Raw genomic sequence first — 19,292 nt, forward strand, 5'->3', positions numbered from 1 at the left:
CTGCTACAGCACTGACATGTTCTCATTCTTGGCCAATTAAACCTTTCAGCACTCCCAGCCACCAATATACAGATTTTAGTTTTCTCATTTAGATTGTAATCATAAAGAACTTGAAGGAAAAAGAGGGAGGGGGAAAGCTTGGATGTTATGGAGGGATTTCCGGGTCTGACTACAGAGACATAAAATACTTTCAATACTCCTCACCCCCTCCCAACCGTAAACACACACACACACACACACTCTCATATGCCTTTCTTCCTGGGCCCCCAGAACCTAATTTTTCACGTTTGGAAAACCCAGATGATTTTTGCCTGGGTCCATCTGGTTTTCCAAATAACCTGTCTTTTTGATAAATAACATAAGTTAGACAAGACAAACAAAGAGAGGGGTGGGCAGTCAGCTTTTCTCCTTCCTTCAGCCTCTGACAAAAAGAGATGGGGACTGAAAAACCTACAGGACTCACTCCCAATCCTGACCCTGCACCTTCCACCCCTTAGATTGGGTCCAGTGATTCTCCAGCCTGGAGCTGAGAGCTGCCGCTTCACCCCCACCTCTACCCCACCAGCCATCAAGAACACCAGACTGTGGTTCCTTCTAAAATGAAGGGAGGACTTCCTTGGTGGTCCAGTGGTTAAGAATCCACCTTCCAATGCAGGGGATGTGGGTTCAAGCCCTGGTTGGAGAACTAAGATCCCACATGCTGTGGGGCAACCAAGCCCGTGCACTCTAGAGTCCTCGCACCACAACTAGAGAGAAGCCCACATGCTGCAGTGAAGAGCCCAAGCGCTGCAATGAAAGATCCCATATGCCACAACTAGAGAGAAGCCTGAGTGCCACAACTAGAGAGAAGCCCACATGCCGCAACTAACGCCCAACGCAGCCAAAAGATAAATAAATAAAAAATAAGGAAAATAAAGAAAATTAAAGAAAGAAGTCCATTTGAAAAAAAGGGGGGGAAGGCTCTGAAGCTTTGTGTAATGTGAATGGAGAACAGAGGATGATAGGAGGTTGGGAGGCACAACTATGTCATGGAGGGTCTTGTAGTTTGAACTTAATCCTGAGTGCACTGGAAGACAGAAAAGGTTTTGAGTGAGGGAGTGGCGTCCTCCTATTTAATTATGCAAATATCCCCCTTTGGCTGCTGTGCACAGATTGGATGGAAAGGAAGCAAAAATGGGAGTGGGGAGATCAGGAGGCTACTGCCAACACCCTGGCAAGAAATTATGGAATCCTGGACTAGGGCATCGGCTATAGAGGTGATTCAAGATGCAATCTGGAAGTAGAAATAACAAGATTTAGAGATTGTTTGATTATGGGAGTAAGGAAGGAGGGATTGAGAATGTCTTTTGGGTTTCCAGCCTGAGTGACTGGGTATGTGGAGGTACCTTTTAGTGAAATGGGAAACACAGGAGGAAGAGCACGTTTTTAGAGAAGGAACATCACATTTTTAAAGATGTCAAGTTTGAGATGCTTATGAGACAACAGGCCTTGGAGGAGTGGTCCACAAAACATGATGCAGTTGTAATACTGGCAAATCCATATGCTTGCAGAGTAGCGTTCGACATAATGCATCCACATGCATCTTCCAACAAGCCTCACAGCAACTCTGAGACAGGCATGAATGACTATCCTCATTTTATAGATATAAATGGAGGCTCTGAAAGGTTTGGTATTTTTCATTCACCCTTTACTGGGCAATTCCACATTCCAGACCATGTGCCAGGCAGTGAGTAGGACACAAAGGTAGAAGATATAATGCCATCTCAGGGATGAAACAATCAGAGTATCATGACAATATTCCTCCCAGAAATACTCTCCCCTATTCTGAGGTGTACAAGCCCCGCTTGGGGGACAGGAAGCCCCAAGAGATATTACATATATCTCTGGGAGCTCAAACCCTGAAAACACTCACACTGAGCCGTGAGAGATTCTCAAAGTGGGGTAAAGTTTGTAGAGAGGCAGTTGAGAATTTGCACAGGAAGCTGAGTACCTTGTCTCTACAGCACTTTGGTGAGTATAACCTGGTGCTTTATGGAAGAGACCCTAGTATGGTTTGTGCAGCTGTGGACTGAATTGTTTAAATGAAGTAAATACCATGTGTCCCTACCCCAGCGTGTGGAACACAGAGGAGGTGAAAGGACTGACACTGAGCACCCTCATCGCCCAGACTCACGTGCTCTCCTCCCTCCAGGCAGATAATTTCCAAGCTAGTGAAGCTGAGTCCTAGCAGGAGCCACAGCACAGGCCCTGGGCTTCAGTTTCACTAGAATGGAGCTGAAGCTGGAGGCTCAGTGCTCTGGGCACAGGTCATATGGTCAGGTCCCAACTCTCCACTTCAATCTTATTACCAAGGCTTAGCTTGCCTTCTGACAGTTACACTGACATGGGGAAAAGCGACCCAGAGCATAAGACTCAACTTTTCTTTCTCCAAAGAGTGTTTTCTTTCTGGAGCCTAGAATAGAAACCCTTTGCTCCCTAGATTTCTCAGGCACTGATTTTCTTATCCTTAGTGGTCAATCCTAATACTCTTCTCCATCTCTCCCTGCCAAAAAAGGATATGGGAAAAATATCCAGCCCTCCTCCCTAGTTCTCTATTGCTTAGCAAGGGCTGCCTAGCCTTGGCCACTGTTTAGAGAGCTCAAAGGGAGGGGCAATAATGCCCACCTTGGACCCACGTCTGCCAATCAAAGGGCTATAACAACAGGCACCATTTATGTAAACTCTCCTCACCTGCACTGAACCCAAACCACTTGGTTAGTTAATGCGATCAATTCACCAGAGTTGAGAAGACAGTGAGGGGACAATGGCAGCAGCCTCTCACTCCAGTCCCAGAGGCCTCCCCTGAGAGACAGATACCCTGAAAACAAAATGCTCAACATTAGACAGGCTCTGACCTAAGAATGAGCATTCAATCTGGACAGCAAATCCTGCCTTCAAGGCATTGGGATTTATTGAAAAACTACATACATATTAAAACATCTTTATATACATTTTCACTATTACAAGATTACAAATATACAAATGTAAATTCCATCAAAGTCAGCATCTTGCATATTACAAACAACTGTAGAAAACCTATATCCTAATTCCACCAGTTAAATTGGTATTCCTTATCTGCCAGTGAAAAACTGGCACAGTTCATCCAGCTTCCCAAGTCCAGCTCCTGAAAGTAAAACCACAGTATTTACATGAAATGTTTTTCCAAAGCAGCAGTGACACTTGGTTCTGAGAGGAAAAAAAAAATCTGTCTAAAACTCTGACAGCCTCATGGTAGTTCAGGGAAAATCGGGAGTGGTGGCAATCCTAAAAATATTTTGATGAAACTCCAAGATGATCTTTTCTCAAAATAAGTAATGAAGTATTAAATTGTCCTCTGCTCAGGGCAATGTACTCAACCCAGTTTAATGCAATAAATAATGATTATATATAACTCTTCCAGTCAGAATGAGAAGGAAGGTCCTTGAGCAACAGTGCTTCAAATCGAAAATTTAGTCCTAAGAGAGAGCTCTCTGCCCCACGGAATATCTAATGTCTACGGACACTGGATGTAACCTTTTATCTTCATCCTCATACTCCAGAAAAGTTGCTCTTTCTGACTAGGGTACCAGTTTGAGTCCTTATTATAAAGGAAGTACAGGTTAATTGGAAATTTGAGACTGCACTGGGAAGAGACATAAAAGAAAATGGAAGGGGCAAAACTAATAAAACAGCCCGTGTGTCGATTGCTAGATCCTCTAAGAAGTCTCTCTTTCACTGAGTCCTGGTCACCATGGTGCAGATCATAGGGGTGTGAAGGAGTCATCCCAGTTTTGATGTTCACTGCTGTCTGTAATTTTCTGTCATGCCATACTTTTTCTTCCTCCAATCACCCCTTTCACCAAAAGTTATCAACCCAGGAAGCTGCTAGGATAAAATGTCAAATATTTAATGGAGGACACCCAGGTATCCCATAAGTTGATGTTGTAAACACTGAAGAATTAAGTTAGTGGCCAACCCAGGAAGTAATGCTAGGAAAGAGATGTCCAGAGCCATGCAGTGGAAAGAACTGGAATCTCTGTCCTCAACCTTAATGCACTGATTATGAAGGAAGGGGGGATAATCCATATGAGCATCGATTCCAACCTTCAATGCCAGAAACTTCTCAACGAAGTCTCAACACAGGTGCCAGTGCCCTTGTGGTGTTAGCTTTCCAAGTATCTGAAGATGCTTTGCTTCGATCCTGAAGCGCTATCATCTGTTTTGAGGCGCTTAGGTGAAGGGGATGTCATTAAAGACGGACCTCTTCTCCTTACCTAGAGAGCAGAGAAAGAGCCAACTCAAGACCTTCATACAAGTACTTAGCTTCACTTAGCCCTTAAGCAGCTCATAGTTAAATCACGGATCATTAGAAAAAAAAGAAATAGAAAATTTCCAGGCAAGTTTCAAAGCTGATTACTTACTGCAGGTAGCAATCCCCTTGTACCTTATCGGGAGTGCAAGATTAACACTGCAGCATTTAAGCCTTTAAGCCAGAAATATATATATATTTTCAATTCAATTCAATTCATTCATTCATTCACTCTGCTGTGGAGATTCACCAAATCAGTTCTCAAATTCCCTACCCGAGGCTTAGATGATTCCTTTGCTGCCTCAGCCTTGACAGGAGAAAGTGTGTGGAAGACAAAGTTTCTTGAATTTCGGGGAGCACTAGGGTTGAGGTCAGACAGGGCAGCCAGTTTCTGAAGCACAGCTTTGGGCTGGTTTAGCAGTGAGCCCGTCTTCAGCTGAGGAAAGAAGAGTCATCAAATTCCTGGTATCAAATTCCAAGTGCCAAGGGAAGAATGAGAAGTCAGCGCCTCCCTGCCTCCACCAGGTATTGAGGGGACACAGGCCTACCCTGCTCAAGTAGAAAAGAAATGGTAGGCTCCTTTGACATCTACTTCCATTTCTTGCAGCCACCTCCCTCCCCTAATGAAAGAGCATTTCCTTAACTTGACCTGGGCCTTTATAACACTGAAGATCATGACATCAGGCTAACAAGGTGCCCAACCAACCTGGTTGTCACTTCCTGGTTTGGTGGCTTCAAAAGGATTTCTGAATAAAGACTCTGATTCTTGAATAACCACAGTGCGACAGACTGAAAAGAAAAGACAGAGAGGCTTGTTCTGGACAAAGCTGTGTAGAATTACTTTTAAATCTAAACAAGCTAACAAGCCTTTAACTAAACCAATAAACTAAAGCCATAGGAACTCTGATTATTTTATAATCATGACTTGAAAGTACACTTAAGTGGCTTAAGAGAAGACAGACAACTCAGCTGAACTTATTGTCTAATTAACAGTAATAATAAGAAAATACAAGAGTGGTAAGAGTGTTAAGGAGTGTTTAAGAGCTTCAGCTCTGGGGTTAGGCATATCTGGGTTCAAATTCCAGCTCTAACACTTAAGTATATAATCCTGGGCAACCGAATAAAGAAGCCAGAATTCAATCCTCTGAGCTGCCTTAGAACATAAAGCAAAACCAGCTACATATACTCACAATCACAATGTCGACTGCCCAATAGTCTAAGATGGAAAGAATACTGTCTCTCCCCATCTGAGGGACCTCTTTAAGATAACATTAGACGCCGGCCCATGAGTAAGCTGCACCAGCCCCCGAAGGCTGGAGTCACCTCTAAGGTTCCAGCACTAACAATCCCGGGGGCCAGACCCTGAGGAGGACTAAGAGCTCACCATTCTTCTGCAGAGCTTTGGCTGTAACTTTCTTGGCCAGCATCATAAACTGACTATCTTCCCCAATCTCTTCTTCTTCAGCTGCAATTTTCCCCTGCTGTGCCTGAAAATAAAAATCAGACAGCATTAACAGAAGCCCACAGCTCCCCCAAATAATTAGTATAGCCTGGAAGCTAGAGTTCTTGGGACAGCATTTGTTTTCCTTTTTGCAACTCTTTGTTGCTTTAGACAAAAAAAAAAAAAAAAAGGATTTTGGACAAAAACATGACTAGAACTGCCCATGGTAACCTTCTCAAAGCACAAAAGAAAATTCAAGGATTAAAAGGGACAGCAGGGTTTCCCTGGTGGCGCAGTGGTTGAGAGTCCACCTGCCAATGCAGGGGACACGGGTTTGTGCCCCGGTCCAGGAGGATCCCACATGCTGCGGAGTGGCTGGTCCTGTGAGCCATGGCCGCTGGGCCTGCGCGTCCGGAGCCTGTGCTCCGCAGCGGGAGAGGCCACAATGGTGAGAGGCCTGCGTACCACAAAAAAAAAAGGTGGGGGGGGACAGCAATATATTGCCCAAGATTTTGCCGACTATCATGACAAGCTGGGTGACGGAGTGACCTCATAAGTAGGGTCAGAATAGGAGAATTTCTTGCAGGCTTCCTACCTGGTCCCGAAGCCACTGTTCTCGTTCAATTCGCTCCTTCCTCCATCTGGCTTCTGTCTCATCAAGCTGTTCTTCAGTCTGATCGTCATCAGAGTCTCTGTGGAACAAGTCCATCTGGGAAGCATCATCTAAAGCAGAGTTAAGGCTGTTAGCATTCTGCACTCCCCACAAGAGAGGGTGTCTCAACAGACACAATGAACCCTTTTCATTTACAATACACCGACACAAGCTTTTCCTATCCATTAACAGAAAATAAAGGTCAAGGCAAGGTCCTCCACAGCTGCCTGCTATAGTTTTGATTTCCTCTTGCTGTCTTAAACTGGACAAACATGTACCTTTGTACAATTTGCTTCTAAAGGCGACAATCAAAATACCTATGTTCTTCCATCGGAATTTCCTCATTCGTCCAGGACCATCACTGTGCAGGTCCCCATCAGCAAGGTACCTTTCTTGGTACAAACGTAACTGTCGTTTATCATCATCCAACATTGTTTTCCTACAACAAGAGAAATACGGTGTTCAAAACCAGGGCCACCCTGGCTGGTTATAGGGCCTGCCTTAAGACACATCCCATTCATTATTCAGAAGGGCTTGCTGGGATACTGACATGTGTATTTTCTTGATTTGACTCTGCAGTTCCTCATCAGAAGGAAGTAATTCATCAATTACATCCTCTTCATATTCATCAAGCTCTTCCCCATCATACTCATCTTCACTTCCCACGTCACTCCCTGACACCTCTGCCTCATCCTCCAGGTATTTCTTCAATCTCCTGGAAAATTGAAAATTAGAAAATACAACAATGAATATACACACAGCAACGAGAAAAGCAGAACACAGAGCCATCTCTAATAACAATAAGATTAAATTGATAATAATAATACATTTTGATAATACTTAAAAGTCTATTATTTAATATATACTGTGTGCCAATAACTGTGCTTTGGAGCATTAATGCGTTATCTCAGGGAGGAGTATTATTATTCCTTTCAATTTTCAGTTGAAGGAACTGAGACTCAGAGAGTAAACAACTTAGCAATGGTCACATAGCTAGCTGGGAGGCAGCAGAGCCTGGATTCAACCTAGGTTGGTGACTCTAAAGCCAGAACTCTCAATCTCCTCTATATATTTGGGACATACCTGCTAGAAGGTTCAAACTATTTTGTCTTGTATTTAAGCTTACCAGCTTCAGGAGACAGACTAGAGATAGTATAGTATGGAAAGGTAATAGACTAGTCTTCTTACAGCCCGCCAAATCTTGACCCTCAAGTTAGAGGTATGACTGAAGCTCAGAGTTAGTAGTAATCAAAACCACTACAAGTTAGTTTTTCTGACTTCAGCTCACATCGAGAACAAATCTGCTGTCATCTGAGTTCAAAGTGCTGTCACCTATGGTCATGAGTGGCAGAAGCTTGATGGCTTTCTGAAGGCTGATTTTTTTTTTTTAATAAATTTATTTATTTATTTTTGGCAGTGTTGGGTCTTCGTTTCTGTGCGAGGGCTTTCTCCAGTTGCAGCGAGCGGGGGCTGCTCTTCATCGCGGTGCGCGGGCCTCTCACTGTTGCGGCCTCTCGCTGTGGAGCACGGCTCCAGGCACGCAGGCTCAGCAGTTGTGGCTCACGGGCCCAGGTGCTCTGCAGCATGTGGGATCTCCTCCCAGACCAGGGCTCGAACCCGTGTCCCTTGCATCGGCAGGCAGACTCTCAAACACTGCACCACCAGGGAAGCCCCGAAGACTGATTTTTTATGAAAGACTTCCATTATTATTTTAAAGCTGAGTTCCTCTAACTCCTAGGGTTCCTGAAGAATTCCTTCAGGGGCCAATAGCCACTAAGCTTCTCAATCTTCCCATCTACCCTCTTTTTTTTTTTTTTTTTTTTTTTTTTGCGGTGCGCGGGCCTCTCACTGCTGTGGCCTCTCCCGTTGCAGAGCACAGGCTCCAGACGCGCAGGCTCAGCGGCCATGGCTCACGGGCCCAGCCGCTCCGCGGCATGTGGGATCTTCCCAGACCGGGGCACGAACCCGCGTCCCCTGCATCGGCAGGCGGACTCTCAACCACTGCGCCACCAGGGAAGCCCCCCATCTACCCTCTTTGAGCAGTTCAATTTTTAGCTGCCATTCTTTATAAGATTTCATTTGAACAAAGGACTCTATAGTTAAATAAGGTTTAAGAACCATTGCGTTAGAAAAAAAATCTATAGATGGCCCAAAGCTGTATGAATAGTTAATTTGACAGGTGACAAATTACAAGCCCAAACTGATCTCAACAGAATGGAATGATGGGCTAAAAACAACAAAATAAATCTAATAAGGATCAACATGATGTCCTATATTTGAATTCCAAAAGTCATCCACAAATAATAAAATGCGGAATACCTATTAAAATGGTTTTTATAAAACCTTCAATATCAAGGAAAAAGGCTTACAGATATGGTAAGTAGGAAAAAAAAGCAAGATGCAAAATTGTACATACAAAAAAAATTGTACAAATCTCAACCACATAAAAATATATGCCTGAAAAAAAGTTATGAGGTAATAATAACCACCACCACCACTTTCAAAAATATCCTGGACGGTGGACACGGATGACTTTTTTTTTTTTTGGCTGCGTTGGGTCTTTGTTGCTGCACGTGGGCTTTCTCTAGTTGCAGTGAGCAGGGGCTACTCTTTGTTGTGGTGCGTGGGCTTCTCTTTGCAGTGGCTTCTCTTGTTGCAGAGCACGGGCTCTAGGCATGCGGGCTTCAGTAGTTGCAGCACTCGGGCTCAGCAGTTGTGGCTCTCGGGTTCTAGAGTACAGGCTCAGTAGTTGTGGCGCACGGGCTTAGTTGCTCCGTGGCATGTGGGACTGTCCCGGACCAGGGATCGAACCTGTGTCCCCTGCATTGGCAGGTGAATTCTTAACCACTGCACCACCAGGGAAGTTCCTGGATGACTTTTTATTTATGTCTTTCTGTATTCTTTGAAATATTCCAAAATATATGGCTTACTTTCATGATCAAAACGACAACAAAATATTAAAAAAATAAAGGGGGGTCATTTGCCTGAGACTAGGATGAGGAAAACCTGGAATGACAGTAATTCACAGGAAAAAAGACATGGGGAATTTTAGTCATCTACTAGATCCTCAGGATCTACAGTGACTCAGCTCTTATGCTCTTTGGCTACTTTATAAAGTAGTATGCAACCAGAACAAGGGATGTGGTTGTACCACTATATAGAGCGGTAGTCAGACCACACCTGAAGATAAAGAGAGTTTCCATACACGTGAAGAGTCTGGAAGCAATGTCACGTGAGAAACAGCTGAAGAACTAGGGATGTTTAGTATAGGAATCACTTGAGAAGGACGTGACCATCTTTGAATACTCAAGAGATATCACGTAAATGGCTTTTATTTAATCTGTGTTAACCACAAAAAGCAAAAATAGAACCAGCAAATGTAGCAAGCTACAACTCAACTGTCAGGAGAACTTTCTTGCAACTGAAGGAAGGGACGTAACACCTACATTTGCCTTTTCAACTTCTCGGATTGCTGCAGGAGGTCTTCCTCATCATTATCTTCCTGGTCTTCTAGTGCCGGGTCTTCATTGTCAGAGTCACTGTGTTCATCCTGCAAAATCATATAGTATCACGTGCAAAGCTACACAGAATAAAATGTGTCCTCAACTAAGACAGGAATTTATAAACTTCTGCCCAAACATTTGATTCTAGGAAATTGCTTCTGATAACATGCCAAACAGAATTCTCAAGAACTCAAACTACAAAACAAGCAAACACAGCAGCAATACATGGAGTTCGGTTATGATTACTCTGTCCCCTTCAAACTCACCTCATTACTATCAAACTCATTATCATTTGGGACAAGCTGAAAGTCTCCAAATTCCTCCTCTTCACCCTCTTCTTCCCTAAAATGCAAATCAACAAATCAATAAACGAGTTGAAAGCAAACTACAAGCAGTCAGCCAACTTAGGAATTGAAAATATTTTATAGCACCAACAATCTCTTCAAGAAACAGGAAACGAGATATCTTGCCTTTAAAAAAATTTTTTTAATTGTGATAAATACACACAACATAGTTTACTATCTTAACCATTTTAAGTGTACAGTTCATTAGTGCTAAGTACATTCACATTGTTATGCAACCAACCTCCAGAACTCTTCATCTTACAAAACTAAAACTCTATACCCTTTCAACAGCAACTCCCCATTCTTCCCTCCCCACAATCCCTAGCAACCACCCTTCTACTTTGTGTCTACGAATTTGACTACTCTAAGTACCTCATGTAAGTGGAATCATACAGTATTTGTCTTTTTGTGACTAGCTGACTTCACTTAGCATAATCTCCTCACAGTTCATCCATGCTGTAGCATGTATCAGAATTTCCTTCCTTTTTAAATGCTGAATATTATTCCACTGTGTATGTATCCACTTGGGATGCTTCCACCTTTTGATTATTACAAATAATGCTATGAACATGGGTGTACAAATACCTATTACAGATGCTGTTCTCACTTCTTTTGTGTATATAGCCAAAAGTGGAATAACTGCTGGGTGTGAGGTAGTATCTTATTATGGTTTTGATTTGCATTTTCTTTTCTTTTCTTTTTAAAATAAATTTATTTATTTTATTTATTTTTATTTTTGGCTGTGTTGGGTCTTCGCTGCTGCGCACGGGCTTTCTATAGTTGCGACGAGCAGGGGCTACTCTTCGTTGCAGTGTGCGGGCTTCTCATTGCGGTGGCTTCTCATTGCAGAGCACGGGCTCTAGGCGCGTGGGCTTCAGTAGTTAGAGTATGCAGGCTCAGTAGTTGTGGCTCACAGGCTCTAGAGCACAGGCTCAGTAGTTGTGGCGCACGGGCTTAGTTGCTCCACAGCATGAGGGATCTTCCCAGACCAGGGCTTGAACCCATGTCCCCTGCATTGGCAGGTGGATTCTCAACCACTGCGCCACCAGGGAAGCCTCTGCATTTTCTTAATTATTAGTGACATTGAGAACTTTCATGTGCTTTTTCTTGCCTTTTTTAACCCTGCTCCCCACCAACTAAATGAAAGCATTATAATTTCCTTACTATGCAAATATGAGACTCAAACAGACTGCAAGACTCTCAGACAGGATATGAAACCCCTAAGATGACCATTTATTCCTGAGCCCAGAGAACCTACCCCAGTATTTTGTCAGAACACCGGACTTGCCAAGTTCCCTCCAATCACTGAGACTCACCTGTCTGTTGGGAAAGAGCCTGAGCAAAGAGTAAGTGCTTCTTCCATTGGATCACCCAGACTGTTCTCCTTCTCCTGCTTATTTGACTCTGATGGAGCCAGAGTAGAGACATCTATATCACAATGAAGAAAAAGATTTGTCACCAAGAAATGACAGCTTTATCCTCTCTCCCCAGCCATCTGAAGACATGCCGGCGCAACACAGTTCTAAGGTAGGCTTGACAAAAAGAGCTCCCCACTCATTCATTCATTCATTCAACAAATCCTTATTTAGTGCTTACTATGTGCCAGGCGCCAGGAAGACAGCAGCAAACAAAACAAAGATCGCAGCTCCCAAACAGCTTACGTTCTAGCAGAGGTGTGAGGGGGAGAAAGGGGTGTGCAGGTGGAAGTAATAAGTTAGCATTTATATGGAATATTCTATGCAGCAGACACTGCTCTAAGGTTTGCACACATATTAGCCATAAATGACAAGTCATAAGGCCAAAGCTAAAGCAGTTTGAAGTTGATACTTCGCCACTCTAAGAAAGTAAGAGCTCTGAATGTCAGGAGCTAAGCAGTGCATGCAACCTATGCTCAAGAATCCACCACAGCTCTGTTTTCTGTGAACTTCTCACCTGACAGTAAGGGGCTTCTTTTCAAGGACATTGACTTAAGATATTTGGCTGTGGTGAGCCTGATGCTCTGTTGGATAATTACCCTGAGAAGTAAATTTTCCTGAACACAGATCCAGAAGTTCCTCCATGTTCTCCTTCTTGTCGCTCTTCCTGGACAGAGGTTTTTCAGCCTGAGATGTGAACTTTCCCGTACACAAATCCAACAGCTCATCCATGTTGGCGTCCATGGCGTTCTCATCCATACTGGCCAACGGCAATCGAGGCTTCAAAGCTTGGTACTGATTCCTGTGGTTTCTAACATTTAAGAACCTACAAGCCCAATGAAGAGTGTAAGAAATTCTCCAGGAAAAAAACAAAGTGGTGGGTGAAAAGCCCGAACTCATCTCCAATACCAAAGTTAGAAGCTGAATCCTGAACCAGAAGACAAGAGTGTCACACTTTAGCCTGTGACAATCTAAAGAGGGAGGGGGAAGAGTTTATGAAAGAATAAAGCCTATTCGAAAGGTAAAGGGCATGGGACTTCCCTGGTGGTGCAGTGGTTAAGAACCTGCCTGCCAATGCAGGGGACACAGGTTCATGCCCTGGTCCAGAAAGATCCCACGTGCTGCAGAGCAACTAAGCCCGTGCACCACAACTACTGAGCCTGCGCTCTAGAGCCCACAAGCCACAACTACTGAGCCCACAAGCCACAACTACTGAGGCCACGTGGCACAACTACTGAAGCCCGCACACCTAGAGCTCATGCTCCACAACAAGAGAAGCCACCACAACGAAGAGTAGCCCCCACTTGCCACAACTAGAGAAAGCCCATGCACAGCAACAAAGACCCAATGCAGCCAAAATTAAAAAGATAAATTAATTAATTAAAAAAAAAAAGCCAATTCTAAAAAAAAGGTGAAGGGTAAAGAATAATTTTTGGCTTCAAATGGTGCTAGAGTAGGGCTTGGTGTTATGGCCATGTAATGTGCCACAAAAGTGTCAATTCTCAATCCTACCCAACAATCCTAACATAGTAGGATGGATGCAGAGAAATCTGATGACCTTATAAGAGCTATGCATGTCATACAATGCAGAAATTGAAGGATCAGAATGCCAGCAAGGCTATTTACTTTTTCTTTTTTTTTAAATAAATGTATTTATTTATTTATTTATTTTTGGCTGTGTTGGGTCTTCATTGCTGTGCGCAGGCTTTCTCTCGTCGCGGCGAGCAGGGGCTACTCTTCATTGTGGTGCGCGGGCTTCTCATTGTGGCGGCTTCTCTTGTTGCAGAGCACGGGCTCTAGGCGCCCGGGCTTCAGTAGTTGTGGCTCGCAGGCTCCGTAGTTGTGGCTCGTGGGATCTAGAGCGCAGGCTCAGTAGTTGTGGCGCATGGGCTTAGTTGCTCCATGGCATGTGGGATCTTCCCAGACCAGGGCTCGAACCCGTGTCCCCTGTATTGGCAGGCGGATTCTTAACCACTGCACCACCAGGGAAGCCCAAGGCTATTTACTTTTAATTTTCTAGACAGACTTTGTTCAAACGTGTGGAATGTAATACTAATGGTCTGTACACCTCTCTTTCTCAGAAGAGAAAGCACAGATGGAGCGACAGAAGCTCACTTTATTTTTAAACAAAATTAAGCAGTACCCAGCACCATCCACCCACAGAAACATAAAACTACCTACCCATCTGCATCCAACAGTTGGCTCTGAGTGTCATCTTCTAAACAGAACTGGAAGTCTCCTGCTCCTAGGAAAAGTGTCTTAGGCTCTGGGGAGGCGTTATACAGATCCTGGGAATCCTCTATGGGAAGTGAAGGCTCAGACAGCTTTCCTGAACTCTGGCACCAAAACAAAACCAAACAAAAACAAAACATTTTACAAATGTCATTCACTGTCATGACAACAACAGAAGTTGCTATTTGTAAAATTTAATCTACTCTCAGGCAATTGCAGTTGAGGAGGACAATGCATAGCCAAGAGGAGCATAAAGAAAAATATTTTCAAGAAAGTAAGAACCTTGGATGAGGCTTGTTTTTAATACACAAAGTGGGGGGACTTCCCTGGTGGTGCAGTGGTTAAGAATCCGCCTGCCAATGCAGGGGACACAGGTTCGAGCCCTGGTCTGGGCAGATCCCACAGGCCGCAGAGCAACTAAGCCCGTGAGCCACAACTACTGAAGCTCGCGCACCTAGAGCCCATGCTCCGCAACAAGAGAAGCCACAGCAACGAGAAGCCCGCGCGACGCAACGAAGAGTAGCCCCCGTTCCCCGAAACTAGAGAAAGCCCGTGTGCAGCAACAAAGACCCAACGCAGCCAAAAATAAATAAATAAAATAAATTTATATATATATATAAAAATACACAAAGGGGTGGATTTTTTAAACTAAACATACACAATGTGGTGGGAGTTGTTGGCTTGGACACACTTTATTTAGCAATGTGGGAAGCAAAAGCGGAAGGAGATTAGAAAACCACTGCCATCTTACCTTAGAAGCTGAGCTGACCAAACTGGCTCGAAATAGTCCAGGGGAAGGAGATCTGAATCCTCCTGCCGTAGGAAAAAGACTGGTCCCACGGCCTGTTTGTCTGTTGCAAGGCTGATAGGATGGAATTGTGGAGCCTATCAGCTCAAAGCTGCTATTGTGGCTGCTCTCCTTTGTCAGTAATGAGCACGAATCATCTTCATCTAAAGAAAAATAACTTTTAAGTGCATGATTCCAGAAATAAGTTAGATTTGTTTAGGAAAAAGAGTTGAGAATGAAACTGTCAGGTAAGACACATTGGCAAACCTCTCAAGTTACATGTTCCAAAACGTTACATTAAAGGTCAATTACAGGGGCGCAGTGGTTAATAATCCGCCTGCCAATGCAGGGGACACGGGTTCGAGCCCTGGTCCGGGAAGATCCCCCATGCCGCGGAGCAACTAAGCCTGTCTGCCACAACTACTGAGCCTGCGCTCTAGAGCCCACGAGCCACACTACTGAGCCTGCATGCCACAACTACGGAAGCCCGCGTGTCTAGAGCCTGTGCTCCGCAAAAGAAGCCACCGTAATGAGAGGCCCGCGCACCGTAATGATGAGTAGCCCCCGTTCCCCGCAACTAGAGGAAGCCTGCGCACAGCAACGAAGACCCAACGCAGCCAAAAATAAATAAAGAAAATAAATAAATTTTTTTTAAAAAAAGGTCAATTATGGTACTAAGATAACATTATATAATCAGGGTTTATCACTGTGAGCTAAGTGACACCTGAAAGTTCCTGTCTTTCTGCCTAATGCCTATGATTACTCTTTCCATTATCCAATCACTTACACATCTTCCTTTGATCTACATATGATAGAAATGTTTCATGTTTCGTTCAATCAACACATACTCACTAAGGACCTATTACATGCTCGTGGAAACTGCAGGTAAGTTTTCAAAAACTGGACCAAGAAAAATATTCTAATTCATAAATTCTTGTTCATTGCCACAGGCAAGACTGGGAAAAGTGCACTAGGGTTCCAAAAAATGGAACCTTAAGGAATTGTAGTCCTTAAGTGTCAAAGCTGGAGGATCAGAGAAAAGTCACGTTCTGCGAAAGAGTCACTACTTACCTAGTTTGCTAGGTCTTTTGCCTGAGTTTTCATCTATTTCTGATTTTTCTTCACTAGCAGAGTAACTACAAAATAAGAAGGTAAATTGTTTGAGTATCTGTTTCTGCTTCTTACTAAAGGGGCAAATACCAGGGAATCTTAGCTTTCCTTACAGAGAATTACTTACCCTATCTTGGAAGAGTTGTCCTTAAATAGAAGGAAGGTAGAATCTGACAAGAGAGGCTTGGGGACAGAGAGAAGGCCAACTGACTTGCCAATTTCACCATTGCCATCATTGTTTTCTTTATCCATTTCTTTCTCATCTTTGGTTTCTATTTCTTCACTACCGAGAAGGAATTCTGCAATCTTTACCAATCACACAACCCCAAAACAGAATAATACAAGTCAAAAAATTTAAAAGCAAACACACTGTCAGACTGAAATATGGCTGCTTAGTTACAAGTCACATCTTAAATCTGAAAAGGTAAACCTGAAGGAAGCTCGGTCTAACCATTATCATTAACACAATTTACGCTGACACTTCTAAAGCTCTTTTATACTCATGTTACTTCACCTTTACCCTCCCAAAACTGCCACAAGATCATGAAAGAACCGGATTATCATTTTATTGAGTCAATGAGAGGTTACATGATTAGCCTGAGATTGCAGGACAACTACTGACGTCCAACCAACCACAAACTATGACATCCTGCCCAGTTCAGCCACGGCTTTCCTCTTCCTTTACCCAGGGTTAAACATTAACCAGTTCTTTTAAATGACTCCAGTGTTCAAACAAGGACGATTTTCTTTTTTCTAATACCAAAAGTCCTATAATCATCTGTCTTCTCTAGGTGGAAAACAATACTATAGAAAAAGGGCAAGAGGCCCTTCTACAAATACCTTCCTCAACAAAGAATAAAATTAACTCAGGAAGGTCTCGGGCTGTCTGAGAATTTATTCCAGAACTCAACCTGGCCAAGGTTAAAAGTGCTTTTTATTCTGAATAGAGAAACCTAAGTGAACAACAAAGATAAAATTTCTATTAATACAAAACCATTTCGATATTAGCATGATAGTGCAATATGTAAACCAACAGGTAGAAGCCAAGGCTATGGCTCTGTGAACTGCAGGTGTTTCCTGGTGCTGAAAGGACTGAAAGCACTAATATTTAAGTACATGTGAGCTACATTTATCTCTGCCCCTGAAAGCTCTTATACAATTGAACATGCTCATTATATTCTTACTCAAATCTGATTTTCTCTCTTCCTTATTCATCATGATCTAGTAACAAAATCACATAATTGCCAGAAACCTCCTGATTGCCTTCTTCCTCCTCTTCCTCCTCTTTCGCCTCTTCTTCCTCCAAAGCTTCCTCTCCCTCCTCTTCTCCGTCTTCCTCGGACTGATCCGTCATGTCTTCCTCCTCCTCCTCCTCTTCTTCAAATCCATCTTCATTATCTAACTTAAGTAATGCTTGGCGCTTTTGGCGCTCCTCAGACCTTCGGAGTTTCATTGCTTCTTGCAGCTTAGCTTTCAGCACCTGAAGCTTTTCCCCTAACAGAAATATGAAGAGATGCTTCAGACGTAATGACCAACTACACACTACAACAACACAAGTGTCCATTTTAGGCAACTCCAGAGGTGTTCTAGACACATCCCCAAAGGAAAATCAGAGACCTTAGGAGTCTAGGCTTTTGTTATCTTAACAAATGGAGAATATCATGAATTGAGTGTAGGAGATAACTTCCATAATTATGCTCTACACCCTGGGATAATATATTACAGAGATTATAAAATTATTATTTAAAAGGGGGGGAGTGGGCCTTCAAAAGTCTATGGTTCAGAAGCCATGAAGAAAAATATTGATAAATTTATCCACATTAAAGAAAAAGAGAAACAACTCAAGAGTAAAATGGGCAAACGATATGAACTGGTAGTTCACAGAAAAATGAACATATATTGTAAATAAAATTAAAAATAATGCTTAAGGGCTTCCCTGGTGGCACAGTGGTTAAGAATCCACCTGCCAATGCAGAGGACACAGGTTTGAGCCCTGGTCCAGGAAGATCCCACATGCCGTGGAGCAACTAAGCCCATGAGCCACAGCTACTGAGCCTGCGGGCCACGACTACTGAAGCCCGCGCACCTAGAGCCCGTGCTCCGCAACAAGAGAAGCCACCGCAATGAGAAGCGCATGCACCGCAATGAAGAGTAGTCCCCGGGGGATTCCCTGGTGGTGCAGCGGTTGGGAGTCCGCCTGCCGATGCAGGGGTATGCAGGTTTGTGACCCGGTCTGGGAAGATCCCATATGCCGCGGAGCAGATGGGCCCGTGAGCCATGGCCGCTGGGCCGGCGCGTTCGGAGCCTGTGCTCCGCAGGAGGCCCACATACTGCAAAAAAAAAAAAAAAAAAAAGAGTAGACCCGCTCGCCGCAACTAGAGAAAGACCGAGCACAGCAACAAAGACCCAATGCAGCCAAAAATAAAATTAAAAATTATTTTAAAAGATAATGCTTAACATCACTTCTCATTAGAAATACAAATCAAAATAATGAGATACCATTTTTTATATATTTGGCAAAAATTTGAAGGCTTGATAATATCTGTTATTAACTGGAAGAAACAGGAACTCTTATACACTGTGATTCAGAGTGTAAATCGGTGCAACTATTCTGAAGGACAATGGGATGATACATATATATATATATATTTTTTTTTTTTGACTCACTGATTCCACTGCAAGGAATTTTGCATCAAAATTTACTAACATATATCTGATACTAGGACGCAATATTGTATGAAATACCAAAACTGAAACAAACACAATGTCCATTAATAGGAGTATGGTTAAACAAATCATGTTATACTTAAACAATGGAATATCACACGGCTGTTACCGTATGACCCAGCAATCCCACTACTTGGCATATACCCTGAGAAAACCAAAATTCAAAAAGAGTCATGTACCAAAATGTTCATTGCAGCTCTATTTACAATAGCCAGGACATGGAAACAACCTAAGCGCCCATCATCGGATGAATGGATAAAGAAGATGTGGCACATATACACAATGGAATATTACTCAGCCTTAAAAAGAAATGAAATTGAGCTATTTGTAATGAGATGGATAGACCTAGAGTCTGTCATACAGAGTGAAGTAAGTCAGAAAGAAAAAGACAAATACCGTATGCTAACACATATATATGGAATTTAAGGGAAAAAAATGTCATGAAGAACCTAGGGGTAAGATAGGAATAAAGACGCAGACCTACTGGAGAACGGACTTGAGGATATGGGGAGGGGGAAGGGTGAGTTTTGACAGGGCGAGAGAGAGTCATGGACATATACACACTAACAAACGTAGTAAGGTAGATAGCTGGGGGGAAGCAGCCGCAAGGCACAGAGATATTAGCTCGGTGCTTTGTGACAGCCTGGAAGTGTGGGATGGGGAGAGTGGGAGGGAGGGAGACGCAAGAGGGAAGACATATGGGAACATATGTATATGTATAGCTGATTCACTTTGTTATAAAGCAGAAACTAAC

General features: G+C 43.3%; 1 protein-coding gene across 3 annotated transcripts in view; it reads right to left on the reverse strand.

Annotated features, from left to right (window-relative positions):
- Positions 1 to 2,916: 2,916 nt before the first annotated feature.
- Positions 2,917 to 19,292, reverse strand: part of CLSPN (claspin) — a 29,827-nt gene continuing 13,451 nt past the window's right edge. Inside the window, exons 10-26 of one of the 3 annotated variants that reach the window (XR_004347028.1) lie at positions 17,064 to 17,305; positions 15,939 to 16,117; positions 15,773 to 15,837; positions 14,666 to 14,865; positions 13,864 to 14,018; positions 12,282 to 12,508; positions 11,584 to 11,695; positions 10,190 to 10,265; positions 9,867 to 9,970; positions 6,971 to 7,135; positions 6,738 to 6,859; positions 6,364 to 6,491; positions 5,712 to 5,814; positions 5,034 to 5,116; positions 4,602 to 4,763; positions 4,123 to 4,292; positions 2,930 to 3,163 (exon numbers count right to left, since the gene is read on the reverse strand). Coding sequence is in view for 2 of the 3 variants with exons in the window: in XM_032613975.1 (XP_032469866.1) it covers positions 4,182 to 4,292; positions 4,602 to 4,763; positions 5,034 to 5,116; positions 5,712 to 5,814; positions 6,364 to 6,491; positions 6,738 to 6,859; positions 6,971 to 7,135; positions 9,867 to 9,970; positions 10,190 to 10,265; positions 11,584 to 11,695; positions 12,282 to 12,508; positions 13,864 to 14,018; positions 14,666 to 14,865; positions 15,773 to 15,837; positions 15,939 to 16,117; positions 17,064 to 17,305 (2,234 nt within the window). In the remaining variant the exon portion in view is untranslated. Of the gene's footprint in view, positions 4,293 to 4,601; positions 4,764 to 5,033; positions 5,117 to 5,711; positions 5,815 to 6,363; positions 6,492 to 6,737; positions 6,860 to 6,970; positions 7,136 to 9,866; positions 9,971 to 10,189; positions 10,266 to 11,583; positions 11,696 to 12,281; positions 12,509 to 13,863; positions 14,019 to 14,665; positions 14,866 to 15,772; positions 15,838 to 15,938; positions 16,118 to 17,063; positions 17,306 to 19,292 lie in introns of all 3 variants that reach the window. The other 2 variants (XM_032613975.1, XM_032613987.1) reach the window with 2 other exon arrangements.

Source organism: Phocoena sinus, chromosome 1 (assembly GCF_008692025.1).
Source record: "Phocoena sinus isolate mPhoSin1 chromosome 1, mPhoSin1.pri, whole genome shotgun sequence".
Taxonomy (NCBI): domain Eukaryota; kingdom Metazoa; phylum Chordata; class Mammalia; order Artiodactyla; family Phocoenidae; genus Phocoena; species Phocoena sinus.